At 35.8% G+C, this 21,288-nt stretch overlaps 1 protein-coding gene across 1 annotated transcript in view; it reads right to left on the bottom strand.

Moving 5' to 3' along the window:
* The window catches only part of LOC123820735, a 203,964-nt gene that overhangs the window by 154,679 nt on the left and 27,997 nt on the right, over positions 1 to 21,288 (bottom strand). The window contains exons 5-6 of the mRNA XM_045841664.1: positions 19,972 to 20,055; positions 17,229 to 17,395 (exon numbers count right to left, since the gene is read on the bottom strand). Coding sequence (XP_045697620.1) covers positions 17,229 to 17,395; positions 19,972 to 20,055 — 251 coding nt within the window. The remainder of the gene's footprint in view (positions 1 to 17,228; positions 17,396 to 19,971; positions 20,056 to 21,288) is intronic.

Genomic DNA, 21,288 nt, shown 5'->3' on the forward strand with positions numbered 1-21,288 from the left:
AGTAAAATACTAGAAAATGGGGAGTGGGGACAAAAACATAAAATATAAAATTTGTGTGCTGGTGTGTGTGTATGTGCAAACAAGGTGATCCCAGCCTTTATAGACCCTGCCTCTCTACAGGGGTCCCAAGGCACAAGCCTTTGAAAATTTCAGAAACCATAACAGAATAGAGGGGCAATGAAAAATAATCATGTGGAAGATAGATGTTTAATCTTCCAGTAAACACACAATGAGGTTTCTCTTAAGACAAGTTTTAAAGAAAATGCTATTTGCCATCTTCTGAGTGTAATTTGTAATTGAAACTGAGAAGTCGTTTTTTGAAAAATAAGTAATAATAAAATTGTACATTATAGAACATAAAATTTAAAAATTGTATAGTCTATGTTTTTAACCTCCATTCATATGAATATTACAATACAATAGAGTACAGTATCTTTTTATAGAATATTTTTCAAAATAAATAAATGAGATAGATGGATATTTAATTGAATAAACATATATAGGTATGAATATATATTCATAATTATTTATATCTTTTTCCTGTTAATTAATTTGAACTTGTTTCACTGACAATGTACACAATTTGTTTACACAGAAGAAATGCAAAACAGGAAAGTCTCAAGGAAATTGCCCAATATTAAGGGATCTAAATGGTAAGTTGTGGAGAGTTCTCCACTACTAAATGGAGAAATAATGTAAATAAAAACTAAATGAAAAGCATGTCTTTTAATGACATGTTGTTTTCAGGCACTTGTTATATAAACTTCCTCAGTGATTTCTCAGAAGCTACCGGTTTCTGTTGACTGTTTAATCTTTGCTCTCTTATATTTGGTTATAGATTATACCCCTGATTTTGTCACCAAAAAGTTGAATAATCTTGGGATAGTTTCTTTCAAAAGCCTCAGTTTCTCTGTTTACAGACTGAGGGTAGTAATCCTTAATACCTTTATACTTCAATGAATTATTTCAGAGATTAATGAGTCATGAAAGCTTTGAGCTGCTCTGATCAAAGGGTCTGTATAACTACAAAGAATTGTTATTATTTACCAGTAGCTCCTTTTTATTGTGCCACTAATGAGCATTGTGGTTAGTAATAACTTATTAAAGAAAAATAGGAGGTGAAAGTTAAAAAGGCTGTATCTCTCCATGTTCAGATATAATTCTTGTTAATATTAATTGGTGTGATGCAGTCATATTGAAAATGGGGTTTCCTGCAGTCTAACAGTCCTTTCTGGACAAATCTTCATAAATACACCTACCTAATGTCATGGGTTTAGAGGACTGAACATACTTGGAGCTTTCTTTGGATTTGTGCAAAGCCTCCGGAGAACTCACATTTCAACAGACTTGGTTGATAGGACACAGCATTAAAATACGCTCAATATTATTTTCTCGTATATCTCTTTTTTCTCATTTTACTAATTCTTAAGTAATTTTACTGATCACACACACCCACACTCACACATCATACCACACACACTTTGCTTCATTTTGGGGGGGAAATGAAGTAAGCCATATTTTCACTTAGAGAAGGTAAGAGCCAAATCATTGGATTTGCTGTAAATTTTCCATCAAATAAATATAAATTTATTTTCTGTTTTTTCTCAAACTATGTCCCATTGTGCTTTTCTATATTCTAACACATTAAACACTCAAAATGAGTGATTTAAATAGCAAAAGTGGTACATATTCAGCACATGTTTGAAAAGACTTCATCCTTTCCAAATTTATAGATGGCACAGAATCATTACAGAAAAATCAGACTTTCAGATTTCAAATGATTGAAGGAAAGTTTATAAATATTAGCAATAAAATAACCATTTTATTTCACTTTGTCCCTCCTAAAAGTGCATGTCAAACTCTTCTTCCAGGAATATTTAGAAGCACTTTGGGTCTCTGATAGGCAAGAAGGAGTACTACTTCTCAGAGCCTTGGCAGTTCAGCCATCTCTGAGCAATGTTCTTTCACAGCCTCAGGCCTCTTTCCCATTCAAAGCTCTATCCTAAAATAAACGAAGCACTCAGCCACTAGAAGCACTTCAGCTGAAATGTTTGTGAAACAAGTACATTCTTCAGTACTCAGGGTAAATGAATTTTTCATGAGCTAAGATCTATATAGAAAAGTTTTTATGAAAATCTAGTATTTTTAAAGAAAGAGTTCTAGAGACTGAATTGTGTTCTGAATAAAATTGTGTTTAAGCCCTACTACCCAGTGTGACTATAGTTGAAGATGGAGCCTTTGAGAAATAATTGGATTTAGATGAAGTCGTTAGGGTAGGGCCTGCTTGATGAGTACCTTAATGAGAAGAAATACTGAAGATTCTCATTTATTCTCTCTCTCTCTCTCTCTCTCTCTGTCTCCCTCTCCCAGTCCCTCCCCCCTCCTTTTCTCCTTCCCACTTCCTCTCCTCTCCATTTGGAAATACGCGGAGAAGGTGACTGTTCACAAGGCTGGAAGAGGGTGCCCCCCGGAGACCATTCATGCTGGAACCCTGACCTCAAACTCAAACCTCAAACTCAAATGTTCAGCTTCCATTTGCATTATGGAAGCTAGTGTTGAAGAATACAAACAGCGATGCCAACAATGCTATGTTGATTACACTGTGGCTCACTTTGTTTAGCTTTAACACATGAAAATTCTAACTGGATTCATGACTTTATAGAGATATAAGTTACAAGGTGAAGTGTTCATATTTTTCTACAACTATTTATTTATACAATGTTATATATCAAATGCCTATTTAATAAACATTTAATTAGCAAATATTAAATTCCAGGCTGGGTGTTGGGTAGAAAGACACACAAAGAGGACAAGAGTTCCTAACTCCAAGAAGCGCAGAACATGACAGAAATGTGCCACTTACTCAGAGAAGAGAAGAACGAGTGACTGGGTTTCCTGGAGGAAATAAGGGTAGGATGTGACCAGGGGTTGCAGACAAGAAATGCTCTTTTTAAAAAATTTTAATATGGTATATGTATATTTAAAGAATGACAGTCCTTTTTTTAAAGGTGGGGAAATATGTAAGATATGAATTCAATGGTAATTAGGGTAAAAATGTTAGTTAAAATTTTTAATGTTCTGTATGTTCAAATATAAAGAAATAATTGTTTTGTAATCCTTTTTTGGACATCATGTTAGTAACTTCAAGGAATGCCACTGAGTCTTTAGGCTTCTGTAAACATGTCTTAACTTTCTTTTTGTTGCTTTTACCAAATATAAGATACACTAGTTATCCTTGATCTCATAAAATATGTTGGCCCATATTGCCTTCAGAATAATATAAATGATGTCAAAACTCTTAAATGGCCTGGAATGTCACATCCTCCAAAATGTAAGATGCCAGATGAATGATAGCAAATTTTATGCTTAAAAGCCATATTCTTTGAACATTATAAACTGCCACTAACAATATATTGTTATGGTTTAGACTGTCTAAGTTTGAATGCACAGGCTCAGACACTTACTAGTTATAAAACTTTTCCCAAGCTATTCAGCCTTTCTGTGCCTCGGGTTGCTCTTCTATAAAATGGGGATATTAAGATTATCTTTCAAGGCAGTTGTAAGGCTAAATAATGCCAAGTGCTTAGAATAGTATCAGTAAGTATGACAGGAATTTTAGCTGTTGCATTATTAAAGAAGTTTTTTTCTGATTTGGATGTCTTTTATTTCATTTTCTTACCTAACAGCCCTGGCTAGGACTTCCAGTACTTTATTGAATAAAAGTGACAAGAGTGGGTGTTCTGGTCTTGTTTCTCATCTTAGAAAGAAGTTTTCAGCTTTTTACCATTAAGTATGATGTTAGCTGTGGGCTTGTCATAGAAGGCTTTTAATATGTTGAGATATGTTATCTCTATACCTGATTTGTTGGAAGTTTTATATTAAGTGACATAGCCAGAGACATAAGGACCAAAATTGTATGGTGTCACATATGTGTGGAATCTAAAAAAAATAATAAAGTCAAACTCATAGAAACAGAGTAGAATGATAATTGTCATTCTACAGGGGTGGGTGGGAAGGAGAGTCTGGAGAGATGTTGGTAAAAAATATAAACTTTCAGTAACAATTTGAATAAGTTCTGAAGATGCTAGATAATATACAGCCTGGTGACTATAGTTAAGAATATATTTTATATTTGTAATTTGCTTTGAGAGTAGATCTTATGCATTTTCATACGCACAGAAATACATATACCAAATTACCACATTGTACACAATAAATATATTACAATTTTGTCAATTATGCCTCAATAAATCTAGAAAAAACAAAATGCCTTTTCCTCTATTCTATTACACTTAAAGATTTTTAAAAGTGACTTATATGATATGCATACAAGTATCAAATCAAAGCATTTCGCAGTAGATTAAAACTACATTAGAGAAAAATTATATTAAGAACATATATATATATGTCAATGGTATCTGGTGTTAATTTTATCCTACCAGTTATCTGCACCATGCATCCACTCATTCATTCATTCATTCACTCATTCATTCATTCATTCAAAAAGCATTCAATGAAGTATTTCATTATGTTTCCTGTCAGGCCCTGTACTTGATGTTAAAGATAAAATAATAAGGCCCTTTCTGTAAAGGAGCCAATATAATAAAACATATAAGTAAGTACTTTGACTTCTCTATTGAAGTACTATTATTAGTGTTTAATATGAAATATGGGGGTTCCCTTCTCTTGGAAACAATATAGTATCCTCATTTTTCTCTTTTTTAGCACAAATTTTCAATTGCTGATGTATAATTGAGGGTTGAGTTTCTGAAGGGAGTTTGGTTAAATAAGAAACTTTATAAGGAAGTGGGAATAATTGGGCAAAGAAGAAGATGGGGTTACTAATTCATTTGTCAAACTGATGTTGTTTTTATTTTAAAACTAATTTGAGTGTGGTATTCTCAAAATGGTAAAATTGAAAACAAGTGTAATAAAAAATAGTATGCTTGCTCTAGAACAAACAAACAATGAATCCCTTCATCAATAACTTTGTTTCAGAAATGCTGATTTATTAAAAGTAACAAGATCTCTGGTTAAAATGCTGACTAACAGCCAGTAGAGCTTGCTTAAACTTTGATGAAACTTGATTGTTGTTGATGTGGGCTGTATGTAAATGAAAAATAAAGGGGAATGGCTAGAGAGATTGTAAACTACTTTACTATAATTTTATTATTTTTTTATCTTCATCTGAGGACATTTTTTTTCATTGCTTTTAGAGAGAGAGAGGAAGGGAAAGAAAGAAACATGGATGTGAGAGAAAAACATAGATTGGCTGTGTCCTATATGCTCCTAGACCAAAGACTGTACATGCCTGGACCCAAGATCAAACCCACAACCTAGGTATGTGCCCCAACTGGGAATTGAACCTACAACCCTTCAGTTATGGGACAACATTCCAACCAACTGAGCCATGCTGGCTGAGGCCACTTAACTATAATTTTAAATAATAGTTTAGAATAGGAAATAAAAGGTTAATAAAGTGACAATCTACTGAAGATTATTCAGCTTCCCTACTTTGTCTTTTCCTACATATGATTCTATAAGCACATATAAACCTATCCTCCAAATCATGACAATACATATCCTACTTCCTTAGCTTAATTCCATGGAGAAGTGGAGTGGCTTCCTATTCTAGCACATGTACTGTTAGGCTCTTGGACCTCTGTAGGACATAAATCATACCCTACATCTTACTTGAACACCAAAGAAAATGTATCTGCCCTTAATCAGAAATAAAGAATTTCTGCACTTCAGGTTTGTGTCCAATAATAGACCCCCAAACTTTCTGACAGTCTTCTGAATTTACGGTTCTAAGAAATTATGCTCATAGAGGAGTTTGAAGTATGATCAGCCCATTCAATGTCAAGATACATAAAATGTTATCCTTGGACTATGCCTAACCACTGGAGATATCTACTAGGACCATCCTATTTTGCCCAATAGTAGAATTAATTGTTTTACTCATTCATGGTTGCTGTTATGCTGTAGGCCCACACATGTTTTAATGACATAATTTTTTTTCAGTCAACTCAGTTGTTTAATTATTAGATTGACTAGCTCCTACTATGGGAAAGGAGGAAAGAAAAGAGAGAGACTATTTTGTTCTAATATTAACTAAAAATATTATCAACTACTTCAAGGAAAAAGATAGTATATAAAATAAATCTCAAAAAAAGAAAGTAACAATTGCCTTGGCTGATGTGGCTCACTTGGTTGGAGCATCACCCCATAAACTGAAAACTTGTGGGTTAGATTTCAGGTCAGGGCACATGCCTGGGTTGTAGTTTCCATCACTGGTCAAGGTGGATATAAGAAGCAACTGATCAATGTTTCTCCCTCACATTGATGTTTCTCTCCCTCTCTCTCTCCTTCCCTTCCCCTCTCTAATCAATAAGCATATCCTCAGGTGAGGATTAGGAAAAAAAATTAAAGAAAAAGTAGCAATAACATCATTTTTGTTTTGTAAGTAAAAAAAAAGCTTCTCACTTAGAAGTGTTTATAAAGTGTGAACTAACAGTAAGTAAATAAGCAATTAATTATGAGCACATTAAAGATTCTCAGAGCAAAGGTACATCACTAAAATATGTTTCTATTCTAGACAGTAGCCTGCTTTACCTTGAATGACAGTCACCTTGGGCAAGAATGCCTCCATCTGAATCCTTTTGTTCCTTGAGCATTCTGGGATGTTCAAAAGGTATGCCAAGTAATTAATAAAGAATTTAAAAATAAGTAAATGAAATGGAGGTTAAATAAAAAACAAGTGCCATAAATTAGAGAGTAAATTTTCTTTATATAGACTTAACCAAGTATTGAAACTGAAAAGAATTACATAAGACTCTTATGTTGTAAAATTATATTTCTACTCTGTAGAGCCATCTTTCACATTTATAATAATGTGGAATTTTTCCTGCCTGCCTCAAAAAAGGCACTGGATGTGATTGACACATAATGAACCATAAGCCATGACAATGCCATTATTGTCTCCCTTGAATTAACATAGAGAAAATCACAGTGGCTTTTTTTTCACCATGAAATAATGTTGTGCCCTGCTCTCTTTCTCATAGTAGTTTTATCATTATATCTTTTATATTTATATTTAATGTATTATTTAAGGAGTGATAGATGTGCTCCTATATTGGTTAAATAAAAAATCAAACAAACAGAAACTTATGTAAATGTCTCTAGTGATTTTAAAAACCCATTATCTCTCTAGAAAGTTTTCTCCCCTAATTACAGAGAATATATGTTTTGGACTTACAGAAATTATACTGGTTAATCTGTTGAAGTATCTTATGAAATCAATCTTTTATTTATAGAGATTTTATTATGAATTTTACATTCTCTCTCATGAACCAGGTATAATGCTGGGTTTGATGGCTGCCAGGGCACTGGTAAGCTTTTCAGAATGTTTCCCTGTAAGTGGTTTAGTTCAGGCTAACATATGTATTCCACCATTATCCTGAATGCTGTATTTTATTTTTTTAATTAAGACTAAAACTTAAAATATTTTTGAGTTATTATAGTATATTACACATGAATCAGTAAAAAAAAAACCCTTCTTAAAGTATAAATTCCTAATCAAATAAGCTAAATGTACAGATTGTTTATAATTAAAATTCAGAAGAAGACCTAGTTAGCTGCAACTGATTAGAACAGGTACCTCACTGAATACAGTAAATATTATGAAATGTCCAGGAAAATACTTTCTCTCGGTAGCTAACAAGTAAAATGAAATTATTATGTTTCTCATTCAATACTTACTTGCAAAACAATATATTATTTCTCTGGATTTTCTCAGTAATTAAATTTGTTTAAAAATATGCACTTAATTGATTAATTTTATTCCTTACTGGAAAATTCTGAGACCTAACTTATTTTATAATATGTTTATAAAAAGCTTTTCAATGCCAATTAGATATAAAAAGTCAGCACAAATATTTATAAAGTAGCTTTATATATCTATACAATTAAATTACCCTATGATAATAATAAAAACAATTTTTCACCATTTGTGTGCCCATGAAATATGACTGATCCTTTCAGTTGACCCTAAGAGTGTATGTCCCTGAAATCTACCATGGTTCTTTGTTCCTCATAATCTCCTCACATCCTGAGCTGCCCTCCTGCTGCAATGACCTTAGAATGGAAACACCAGCTGTAGCATCCTTCTGAAATGGTTATAGAACTCACCTATCCCATGTGGACTAATTCACGTGGACTAATAAGTGGTCATATTAATGACTGGATTTCTTGGACTTCTTCATATGTTTGTCATGAAACCTCAGTCAAGTACAAAGTTATCTTCTAAGTACTTCCAGAAGTCCTTCATGGGTGACTTACCTAAACTCACCTAGGTGAGCTTACCTAGGGTGACTCACTCAGGCTGATGCTCCCTATTGTTTCAGGTGTGAGTGTGTCACTGCTAACACCCTTATTACCCCCTTCTAACTAAAGGTGGACCCTGTGAGTGATTTTGTCATTAGTTTCACATCAGGTCTATGGGAAATAAGTGGTACTGGTCCTGCTGGGCTCTGAAACAATGCCCCCCCCCCACACACACACACACAAAACATACACACACACAAGAATGCTTCTGAAAAGTGAGAAGGCAAACTTTAATCTCTCTGTTCTATTCTGTCTGGAGAGAACTAAAAGGATCCCACTATAGGTGTTCTTGGGGCTGCAAAGTGTCACAAAGCTTACTAGGAGAGTTTTTTCTCTATGCACATGAGGGGGTTTTTTTGTTTATTTTATTTTATTATTTTTTAAGTCCAAGATGCACATCAGCTGTCAAGATTGACAGGTATGGTGAGTTTCCACATAGTAATCTCTGTACCAGACAATTCCTAGCTCATTCCCCATGGCAACTTCTTAGTAAGGCTTCTTTTAATACCTTTTTGTAATCTAGGTTCCTTTGTCACCCCACATCTACCACCACCACAAGGCCCTCTAATGTCGGAACAAGAGGCAATCACTCCTGTCCCCATATGAATTCACAGTTATAGATAACTAGTTTAAGAGAAAACACTCACCTAACAATAATCCCAGCTGGGATCCCCAACAATCTCCATTTAAATACCTTGACTTTAATAAATATGATAGCAATATTCTAATAGCAGTAAAATAATAATAGGTAACAGTCTCAACAAACATATAAAATGAGTCATCAGAAAAGGAAAAGATGAACTATCAGGCACTTGTATGCTTCTCATTAATCCTTATCACAACCATAAGAGCTTGAAATCACTTAGCCCTATTTTGCACAGAGGTTCAAATTCACATAAATATCAAAACAAAGGATGGAAGTTATGAGCTCTAAGAACAAATCTGAAGCCTTTTCCTGCATAGGATTCTGCCTTGGGAGTTCAGGGAACCTCCTGAAACAGTGAAGGTAAGAACATGATGTGCATTGTTATGGATGGCTTCCCTCATCCTCTTAACAATGCACTGAAGTTGATATCACACTCCTGATTTACAAAGAGGAAAATGAGGTCAGAGAAATCAAGTGACTTGCCTATGATCCCACACTTTATAAGTGCCACAGTCATGGCTTGAACAGAGTTTTGACTCCAAAGCTCAGCCCCCTTCTCTCATACCAATCTGTCCACATGTTCTTCCATCAGGACATTGGTTCTCATGTTTTTATCTATTCATTCAGTTTTAGTCACATTTCACATAATTTAAGGTATAGATTAGGACAGGAAATAGAAAGGACCATGAATTTTATTGTTAGAAGGGAATAATGTTCACATTTTTGAAACACAAATTCACATGAATGTTTTTATTTTTGCTGATACTGACACATTGTAAAAATGTCACCTTGAGTTCTACTCTTATTGGGTTCCTAGTCACTGGGCTGGCCTTTTGTGTATTAGTCTCACCACCACACAGAGGTGAGCATTCTGCTCCTCAGTTTACCTTTCAAAGAATGACTATATTAAAAATACCAGCTGCATATGTTAAAAGAATCTGTGTACCCATTCTTGAAAGCCTGGGCTAAATTGAGATCCCTACAATGGCACCACATGGTACCCCACATGGAAATGTTAAACTGTTTATGTATAGAATACATCTGAAAATAACTGTTAAAAAGCAGAAACATTCATCCTTTCTTACTTACCTCGGTATCTTTTGAGAGCCTTGTCTTGATAAAGATGCAAGCTATGTTAAAACAGTGAGGAAGATATACAACCTCACTTACAGTATCCACTACCTTTGAAGCTGTATCAGTTGCCTACTACTGCAATAACAAATTCTCACAAACTTGGTTATTTAAAACAACAAATTTATTGTCTCATGGTTCTGGAGGCTAGAGGTTTGGTAAAGGTTGTTTTCCTCACGAAGCTTTAGGAGAGAACCTCTTCTACCTCTCTCCTAGCTTCTGGTTCCTGTGGCAATTCTTGGCAACCCTTTGCTTGTAGAGGTATCACTCCAATCTTTGTGCCTGTGTTCTTATAGCTTTCCCCACTATGTGTTTGTGTTTTAAATCTCTCTCCATTCTCTTATAAGAACAGTAGTGATTGGATTTAGGGTCCTCCTTATATTCAGAATGATTTCACTTGAAGATCCTTAGCTGAATTATATTTGCAAAGGCCCTATTTCCAATTAAGTCACAGTTACTGGTGCCAATGTTAAGGACTTGAATATATCCTTTTGATGAACATAGTTCAACCCACTGCAAAGCCATTAAGGTGCCTATTATGAAAGCCCATACTTGTGAATTAAGATTATTTACTTGAGAGAAGATGGCCATGAGGTAGGTGGAAGCAGAGTCCACCTCCCCCTGCGCATGGGTAAAACACCTAGCCAAATCTTCTGAAGAACAGAGCAAACAGCCAATGGTATTCCAGAATATATGAAGATTGGAGACCAAAAATTATACAGGACATTGAGAAATCAGATGGTAAGGATAGTGCTTAAGGACAATAAGGTCCCTGGAACCAGCATGGGGTCCAGGGTGGCTGCAGCCCTAGGCCTGGCACCCACTGGGTCTGCTTCAAGATTCTTGGGAGAAAGCCAGGCTGGGCTGTGTGAGAGGCCTGGTGCTTGTTTGCACCAGGAAGCTTGAATAGGAAGAATTTTTCAAAAAGAGAAAGAGAAAAATGAGGCATTCCACAGCTGTTTAGGGAATTCTCCACAGCAGCCACCCACATCCTGTGTCCCTACCCCCACAGTCCTGGGGTCAGAGTGCACACAATCCATGGCCTGGTGGTGGCCTGCCAGTGCCCATTCCAGAAGCACCAGGGATGGTGTGCACAGAGTCTGAGGTCTACAGCTGCCTGTTTGTGCTCACCCTGAGGCACCAGAGACAGAGTGTCTTTCACCTGGCCCCTGTGTCCAGAGCCCTGGAGGGCCAACTGGCTCTCTAGGGGGAAAGCAGAAAAGCCCTGCAGAGGGAAGCTGCAGTCCCAGGAAAGACTTGATTCAAAGGGGGGCTGAACTACCCTGAAGGGGCAACGAGAGTCCCTAGCATCTAGGACAATAAAGAGCAAGAAAGTGGCATGTGAGTTGCCCCTGACTGGTATACCTCAAGGACAGCACAACTGGTGGACTAACGGCCTAGGATGCACACAGAAGGGCACTGAGGAACTGAACTGATCTTTCTCTCTTTTTTCTCATTTCTCCTCCTTCCTTCCTTTCTTCTTTTCCTTTTTTATTCCTTCTCCCTTCCTTCCTTCTCTTCCCCCCACCCTCCTTCTTTTCCCACAGGTAATACAATAATACCTGGAGCAGAGAAAAGACCAGAGATAGACCCAAACCAGGGTCATCCCAACAACAGAAACAGTGAGACAAATTTCACTTTGCTACTCCAGAGAACTTGCAAGGTAGGAGCAGTGAACGCCAGTCACCTGCTGGAAGAGGAAACCCACTAAAAGATAACAACAGAAGAAGGTGAAGGAGGGAGTGGAAGCCAAACTAAACTCAATCCAGGACCAATGTGGAAATACAAATAAAAGGTGGAGAAATTACCCACAACAAACAACTGAACAAGAGTGAGAGAGAAGCCTCAAAACCTTGTACACACAGAAGAATCAGCTTCAACACAACCTATCCACACCCACACAACAGAATATAACATGTGGTGGATGGAGTGATCCTCAGTTAACCAGCTAGAGGAAAGGACCCACCAAAGAAAGACCCAACAGCAATCAAAACCCAAAGACATACAGAGAACCAACATAAATGACAGCCCAAGACCAGCAAGCTCAGGATATTAAGGAGACTGCACCACTGAATCTCACAAGTATTCTTCCACAGAAGTTTACACCAGAAACCCAGGGAGTCAGGACAGATCAATTTAAGAAGCAGAGGCTAACAAGAAGAGTCTCACAAACAATGGGAAGACAAAGAAACAATCCCCAAATGAAAGAAAAGGAGGAAGCCTCAGAAAGAATGCTAAATGAAAGAGAGACAACTCAACTAATCATATATTGAGTTCAAAGCAATGGTTATCAGGAAACTCAATGAGCTCACTGATAATTACCAAAAACTACAGGGAAACTATAATGAACTCACTGCAAATTATATCAACATGAAAAAGAAATAGAACTATTAACAAGGGCCAAGAGAAAATAAAGAATACAATTTTTGAACTGAAGAAAACAGTAAAAGAAACCAAAAGCAAGCTCAATGAATCAGAGGATCGGATCAGTGAGCTTCAGGACAAAGTAGAAAAAAACACCCAGAAAGAGCAAGAAAAGGAAAAGAGGCTCAGAAAGAATGAAGAGGGATTAAGAGAAATGCAGGACAACATGAAATGTAATAATATCCATATAAGAGGGATACCAGAAGGAGGAGGAGAAGAGCAAGGGATAGAAAACCTATTTGAAAAAGTACTGATAAAAAACTTCCCTAATTTGGTGAGAGAAAAAGTCACACAAATCCAGGAAACACAGAAAGTCCCAGTCAAGAGAAACCCAAAGAGGCCCACTTCAAGACACATCATAATTAAAATGGCAAAATTCCAAGACAAACAGAGAATCTCAAAGGCAGCAAGGGAGAAACAGGAAGGCACATACAAGGGAGCCCTGATAAGGTTAGCAGCTGACTTCTCAATGGAAAAGCTCCAAGCCAGAAGGGAATAGCAAGAAATATTCTAAGTAATTTGAACCAGAGGCCTGCAACCAAGACTACTTTACCCAGCAAGGCTCTCAATAAAGATAGAAGGCCTAATAAGGAGCTTCCCAGACAAAAGAAATCTAAGAATACACCTCCACCAAACCAGCTCTGGAAAAGATGCTTAAGGGATTGCTTTAAGGAAAAGAGAGAGAGAAAGAAGAACACAGGTATGAAAAAATGGCAATGAATAAGTACCTATCAATAGTAATTTTAAATGTAAATGGATTAAATGCTCCAATCAAAAGACATAGAATAGCTGAATGGATAAGAAAGCATGACCCACACATATGCTGCCTACAAGAGACCCACCTCAGGACAAAAGACATACACAGATGGAAAGTGAAGGACTAGAAACAAAATTTCCAAGCAAATGGACAGGTATAAAAAGCAAGGGTAGCAATACTCATACCAGAAAAAAATAGACTTCAAAAAAAGGGCTATAAAGAAAGACCCAGAAGGTCACTTCATAATATTCAGGGGAAGAATCTACCAAGTAGACATAAATATTGCAAATATATATGTACCCAACATAGGAGCACCCAAATACATAAAGAAAATCTTAGAGGACTTCAAGAAAGATATTGACAGCAACACAATTATCATAGGGGATTTTAATATCCCACTGTCAAAAATGGACAGATCTTCCAAACAAAATATCAACAAAGATATTGTGGCATTGAACAATGCCCCAGATGAAATGTCCTTAACTGATATATATGGAGAGCCTTTCATCTCAAAAAAGCTAAATACACATTCTTTTCAAATGGACAAGGAACATTTTCAAAGATAGACCACATAATAGGACACAAAAAAGCCTACACATTCAAGAAAATTAAAATCATATCAAGCATTTTCTCCAACCACAGGGGACTAAAACTACAAACAAACCCCAAGGGAAAAAACCCAAAACACTCAAAATCATGGAGATTGAATAGCATGCTATTAAACAATGAATGGGTCAAGAATGAGATTAGGGAAGGAATCAAAAAGTTTCTGGAAACAAATGAAAATGAACTCACTATAACTCAAAACTTATGGGACACAGTGAAGGTGAACTTTCCTAACAGGAAAGTTCATAGTGATACAGGCCCACCTAAAAAAGATAGAAACATTTCAAACAAACAACATAACTCAGCACCTACAAGTACTCAAGGAACAATGAAGACAGCCCAGAGCAAGTAGAAGGAAGGAAATAACCAAGATTGGAGTCGAATTAGTGACATAGAGACTAAAATCCCAATTTTAAGAATCTATGAATCCAGGAGCTTGTTCTTTGAAAAGATAAACAAAACTGATAGGCCTTTTAGCAGGCTCATCAAGAAAAAAAGAGAGAGGACCCAAATAAAAACAATAAGAAATGAAAGAGGAGAGATTACAACTGATACCACAGAAATACAAAGGATTGTAAGAAATTACAGTGAAGAACTGTATGCCAAGAAATTTGAAAATCTAGGTGAAATGGACAAATTTCTAGAAAAACACAATCTTCCAAACTCAATGAAGAAGCAGCAGAAAGCCTGAACAGACCAAGAACAGCAAATGAAATTGAAGTAGTAATCAAAAAACGCCCAACATACAAAAGCCCTGGACTGGATAATTTCACAGGAGAATTCTACAAAGCATTTCAGGAAGAGCTAACCTGTATCCTTCACAGACTATTCCAAAAAATCCAAAATGATGGAAAACTCCCAAATTCTTTTTATGAAGCCAACATAAACCATATCCTAATCCCAAAACCATATAAAAACACAGCAAAAAAAGAAAACTTCATGCCAATATCACTGATGAACATAGATGCTAAAATCCTCAATAACATTGGCAAACCACACCCAGAAATACATTGAAAAGATCATACACCATGACCAAGTTGGACTGATCCCAGGGGTGCAAGGATGGTACAATATTCACAAATCAATAAACATAATACATCACATAAACAAAAGCAAGGACAAAAATCACATGATCATATCAATAGATGTGGAAAAAGCATTTGATAAGATACAGCACCCATTTATGATAAAAACACTCAGCAAAGTGGGAATAGAAGGACCAATCCTCAACATAATAAAGGCCATATATGAGAGACCTACAGCCAACATCATACTCAATGGGCAAAAACTAAAATCTTTTCCACTAAGATCAGGAACAAGACAAGGCTGTCCACTTTCACCACTTCTATTCAACATAGTATTGTAAGTTTTAGCCACAGCAATCAGACAAGAAAAGAAAATAAAAGGCATCCAAATTGGAAAGGAGGAAACAAAACTGTCATTGTTTGCAGATGACATGACAGTGTGCATAGAAAATCCTATAGACTCTCCCCCCAAAAAAACTGCTCTACCTAATAAATGAATTTGGCAAAACAGTGGGATACAAAGTCAATATCCAGAAATCAAAGGCATTTTGGTATACCAACAATGAAATATCAGAAACAGAAATCAGGAAAAAAATCCCATTTAGTATACCAACAAAAAAAATAAAATACCTAGGAATAAACCTAACCAAGGTGGTAAAAGACCTATATGCAGAAAACTACAGAACACTGAAGAAAGAAATCAAGGAAGACAAAAACAAATGGAACATACACATGTTCATGGATTGGAAGAATTGACATCATCAAAATGTCCATAGTACCCAAAGTAATTTACACATTCAATGCAATACCTATTAAAGTACCAATGGTATTTCACAGATATAGAACAAACACTTCAAAAATTTATATGGAACCATAAACAACCCCAAATCACTGCAGCAATTTTGAGAAAGAAGAGAAAAGTAGGAGGGATCATAATACCTGAAACCAAACTGTATTACAAGGCCACTGTGATCAAAACAGCCTGGTACTGGCATAAAAACAGAAAGACCAATGGAATAGAACAGAGAGCCCAGAAATAAACCCAAGTCTCTACAGTCAATTCTTGACAAAGGGGGCAGCAGCATAAAATGGAGTAAAAATAGCCTCTTCAACAAATGGTGTTGGGAGAGCTGGACAGCTACATACAAAAAAATGAAACTCAAGCACCAACTTACACCATACACAAAAGTAAATTCAAGGTGGATAAAAGATTTAACTATAAACCATGACACCATTAAAGTACTAGAGGAGAACACAGGCAGGAAAACCTCAGATATTTCACACAGCAACATTTTCACTGATAATGTTGCTAAAGCAAAGGGCATAAAGGAAAGAATAAAGAAGTGGGATCTCATAAAAATAAAAAGCTTCTGTAAGGCTAAAGAAAACAGTATTAAAATAAAAAGTGAATCAACCATATGAGAAAACATATTTGCCAATGATACCACAAACAAGGGTTTAATCTCCAAAATATATAGAGAACTTACATGACTACACTCTAAGAAGACAAGGAATCCAATTAAAAAATGGGAAAAGGATTTTAACAGACACTTCTCCAAGGAGGACAACAGAGGGTCCAGAGACACATGAAAAGATGCTCAGTATCGCTAGCTATCAGAGAGATGCAAATTAAAACTACAATGAGATTCTACTTGACACTGGTGATTCTTGTATTTTTATTTGAGGTAGATAAGAAGACTATACAGAAGAACACTTTTTCTCTCTCTCTGATGCATCTCAGCACATTTTCTACATTACACATACATAGAAATGACTGGTGAAAAAACAGAAAAGGTGTCTCTGAACCCCACACATTCCATGGGCTAAAGACTCTCTTTTTTTGGCACAAGTCACAATAATTAAAATGCTTAAGCTCGGTTCTTTACATTGTGATTTCACAAATACTAGATCGTTCATCTCTTACTATAGTGCTTATGCAAACAGGTCCCAGTGGTTTCTCAGTGTTATCCAGGTAGAGTGTGTTGGTTACAGGTTCCATTAAAATGTCTTCATAATTTGCTAGAAGTCAGTACAGACACAAAATAAAACTGGTGAACTGACCCTAACTTGTTCAAAGCTAGGGTTGATATTGACACATAATCTAAGTTCTACACAGTAAAATGGATATGAAAAATGAGAGCAAAGACTCAGGGAAGTCATGAATTCTGTAAACAATATGTATGACTGATATTTCAAGTTGCTACTTTAAAAAACATTATCTTACATTTCTTGATACATATATTTTAATGCTGACCTGTTTTAATGAAGAATTTCCAAGCCAAATTATGTCTTTCTGAGCATATCTTTTAAATTCCTCATTGCAAGCAGAGGTGGCTTCACTGCCATCTTTGTGGAGTTCAAGATTCTTACTTAAATGCATCAGCTCTTCCGAACTCGAAGACTCCTTCTCCGTGCTCTCACCTAGTTAGCCCAAGGAGATCACATGGCATTCCACTTACTTGACATTCCACATGACATTCCACAATGTCACATTAACATTGGCTAAGCACACAATAATCTTAGCACTTCTTTTGTTACATAATATGAAGTTTGACTTTTCATTACCTACAGTTGGACAAATTATTTTCTGTTTAATGTGCTGAGAAATCAATAAAGCCCAGAACAAGCTTTAAGATTAAAACAACCACAATGCCAAAACCTTTGTTCATCCTGTCATGATCACAAAGTGAATCAAGTACCACTGTGCACTCTAGAGCCTTTTTCCCATGTATCAAGTATATCCTGAATGCAGAGACCATGCTTTTCCAAATATTACATGTTGTTTATTTCAGAATCTCACCACTTGCTGTTTTGCTAGAACCAGCTTGGGAGATGAATAGATTTAGGAGAAGCCAGAGCTCTTGGGTTCATTTTCAAAGTCAGAATGCCTGAGAACAGTTCCTGATCTCTATACACACAGAAGGTACTTTATTTGGACTGCCTTGTTTATTTGCATAGAAATGCCAGCATTTATATAAATGATATGTGTACTTTACTTCTCTCTCTATCACCTGAAAATAGTATCATCTACAAAACGTAACTATTCATCTAGCTAGATGCATGCTGTAAATATTAAATAATCCTCTCTCTTCCAGTCTCTAAAAAAATACTGGAAGGTAAAATGTGGAATTTTCCATGCCTCCAATGTTAGAATTTTAACAAGAACCTATACACTCTAAGCCAATAGAAGAGAGCTTCCTTTGCAGGAGGGAAAGGGGGTGGGTCCTGGAAAAAGCACAGGCTATGATATCTAGAGGACTGCTGGCCTGCCTTCTTTGTTCTCTGGGATGTTGCATTACCTTGCATAAGCCTCTAAACTTTCTAGGTCTCAGTTATATTCTCGTGTACAAAATAGCCAGTGAAGTGCTTGACTATTTTTTAAGTTCAATAAGATTTTTGTAAACCTGTATATGATTTTAGAAGACCCATTAGGTGCTGTCTATAAATGTGCAGTTATTGGTTTCAAGGGATCCAAGCAGCAGAGAGTTGTCAGAGTGGAAGGGACACCACAGGTATAAAAGTGCATTACTCAATGTCTAGCACACACACAAAAAAGGAATTAAATGTATATTTGCTGACTCAGAAATTAAGCTAAACATATATAGAGGCCTAACGGATTTAATCATAACCATTTGTGATATAAAATTTTATGTTTCAGCTTGGCTAGGCTATGATGCCCAGTTATTTGTTTGAACGACAATCAAGATGTTGCCATGAAGCTAATTTTTAAATGTGGTTAACGCTTCAATCATAGGTTTGAGTAAAGCAGATTACTCTTCATAACATATGTGTGTGGGCCTCATCCAATCATTTAAAAACCTTAGGAGGAAAGACTGGGGTATTGAGAAAAAGAAGGCATTTGGTCTCAAAACTGTAACACAGGAAACCTGGCCTGAGTTATCTACCTGCTGACCTACCTTGTGAATTCTGGACCCAAAAATGTAACATTAACTCCTACCCGAGTTTCTATCCTTCTCTCCTGCAGAATTCAGATTCAAGAGTGCAATTTCAACTCCTGCCTGAATTTCATATCCTTTTGTTACCCAAATCCATAGCCTGCCAGTCATCCTTAAGTACCTCAGACTTGTGAGCCTCCACAAACACATGAGCCAATTTCTTAAAATAAATCACTCTCTCTTTCTGTTGATTCTATTGAATTCTGCTTCTCTGAAGAATCCTGACTAATTCATCATTTGAATTAGTATCTCTCAAAATAAGAGATCAAGCTGGCTTGAAAAATGAGTTTGCATGGTTTATAAAGACAAAAAGAAATAAAATGTTGGCTACAAAAATTGATAACAAAAAAGTAAAGGGATGTTCATGAGAAAGGCAGGAATAAAATTTTTAGGGGATGCTATTGTGTAAATGTGGATAAAAAATGGAACCTAAACTTTAGGATTGCTAGAAAGATTAAATAAGTTAATATTTACATTATTTAGGACAGTGTTTAGGACAGTGTCAGGCACCTAGTAAGCATTCAGTAAATGTTTGGCTAGTATGAATATTTTCATCATCATTATCAATCATCCTCATTATTATTTATATGTGATTATCATATCTGCTTATATAATAAATAATAATTCATTCCCCATAACTATTCCATTACATTGGATATTATTATATATTCCTTTGATGGAAATGCCAAAGAAGTTTAAGAATTAAGAGTTAAGATAAACTCTTTATGAAAGAATGGCATGTAGCCTCATGTTACTTAATCCAAATATGCCAAAATATGCCATACCATTGTAGGATCCTGCAGTAGTAAGTCTGTTAAATGCTGTTTAGGGTTTTAAACTCTACACAATTATTGCAAATTAGACCATATTTACTTTTCCCCCAACCTTAGCTATATGTAATATTTGCAACCATCTAAAACACACATTGGTCATCAATAAATGGTTACATTTAGGAAAAGACAGATTAGCATTTGCAAAAGCCATTTGAAAGTATTTGTAAGCAGTGTTAATATAAAAGATTGAAAATAACTGGTCTCTTACCTTGGGCTCCTCGACATCCATTCTCATCAAACAGCCTCATTAATTGATCATTGTAGAGACTTCTATTATCAGCTTGTAGGGGTGCTGAAAGAGCATATTTATGATAACTTTCTCATCTGTTAATTTATAGACATGCAAATAAAATCACAAATTATTAATCACCATGGCTATTTAAGCATATTATAGGTCACAGATGAAAATTCTATTCAATATGCTATCTTTCTCTGGAAAAAACAATGTTTGTAAATCAATGATAATTTGAACAATGATTTTTAAAGTGTTTATTGCAGAGTATTTATAATAGGATATGTCTCCAATCAAAAGCATCTCATATTCAATGATTATGTCATCTAATACACAAGAATCATTTCAGAACAAGCCATTATGATTTGTCAAATCATACAACAGAGTATATGCATTTCATCAAAATTAATGAGTGTTTTTTATTAGCTACTCTCTATACATCATATTTTTGCTACATGTATAAGAAACACTGACCTTAGGTGATCTCAGACTCTTTTACATATGCTATAGCAATATAGTAGAAAATGCAAGGGCTACTTAGTCCTTTTGTGATTTTGAAGCAACAGTTTATATCATTACAAAAAAAGTAATAACATAATCATAAAAACACGGTTCTGGAAGAGGATCTGAAGGATCATCTAGGTAGATCTTCTGCCACTAGCACCAAACATAAATGATGGCAAGTTGGATGACCCCCCAGTCTTAGAGTTAGAACTCACATACATATACCAAACATGTTCCCTTTCCCATAGGAGGCAAATGAACTAACTGAACTGAGGTTGCACTTTTACTGTGGTAGTTTTAATATTGCCCATATACGCCTATTACTTATCACTTTACACTTCATTGGTGTGCCAACTCTGAAGATGATAGTTAATTCAGCAACTCACATCTGAAAATCCCCTAGCAATTATTCTTGAAGAGCCTTCTGGGATCTTGACTGCCCAAGTTAAAAGCTCCTAAAAGTTGTAGGCCCCTCTTTCTGAGATCTTTGAACATCAGTGTTGGAAAAATCCAATATAGCTTGTAGTCGTGGACTTGAAGTGACTGAATAGGAAAGCCTAGGTTAATGGAGCCAACTGGAATGTTTGAAAGTATATAACATAAAAAGGTCATTGAAGTTAGTAGCTTCTGACCAGTGAATCCTGCAGGTGACTTTTTCAAGTGTCATTTGAACTATGAATGTTTTTTTCCTGTGAAGAATCACAAAGACCTCCTACCATACCAACATTTGGAGACAAGGAAGAGAGGCCATTCCTGAGGGACAATTTGCAGACTCTGCATTGGGGAAGC

The sequence above is a fragment of the Phyllostomus hastatus genome, unplaced genomic scaffold, assembly GCF_019186645.2.
Source record: "Phyllostomus hastatus isolate PE091 unplaced genomic scaffold, TTU_PhHast_1.1 phas_contig_37, whole genome shotgun sequence".
Classification (NCBI taxonomy): Eukaryota; Metazoa; Chordata; class Mammalia; order Chiroptera; family Phyllostomidae; genus Phyllostomus; species Phyllostomus hastatus.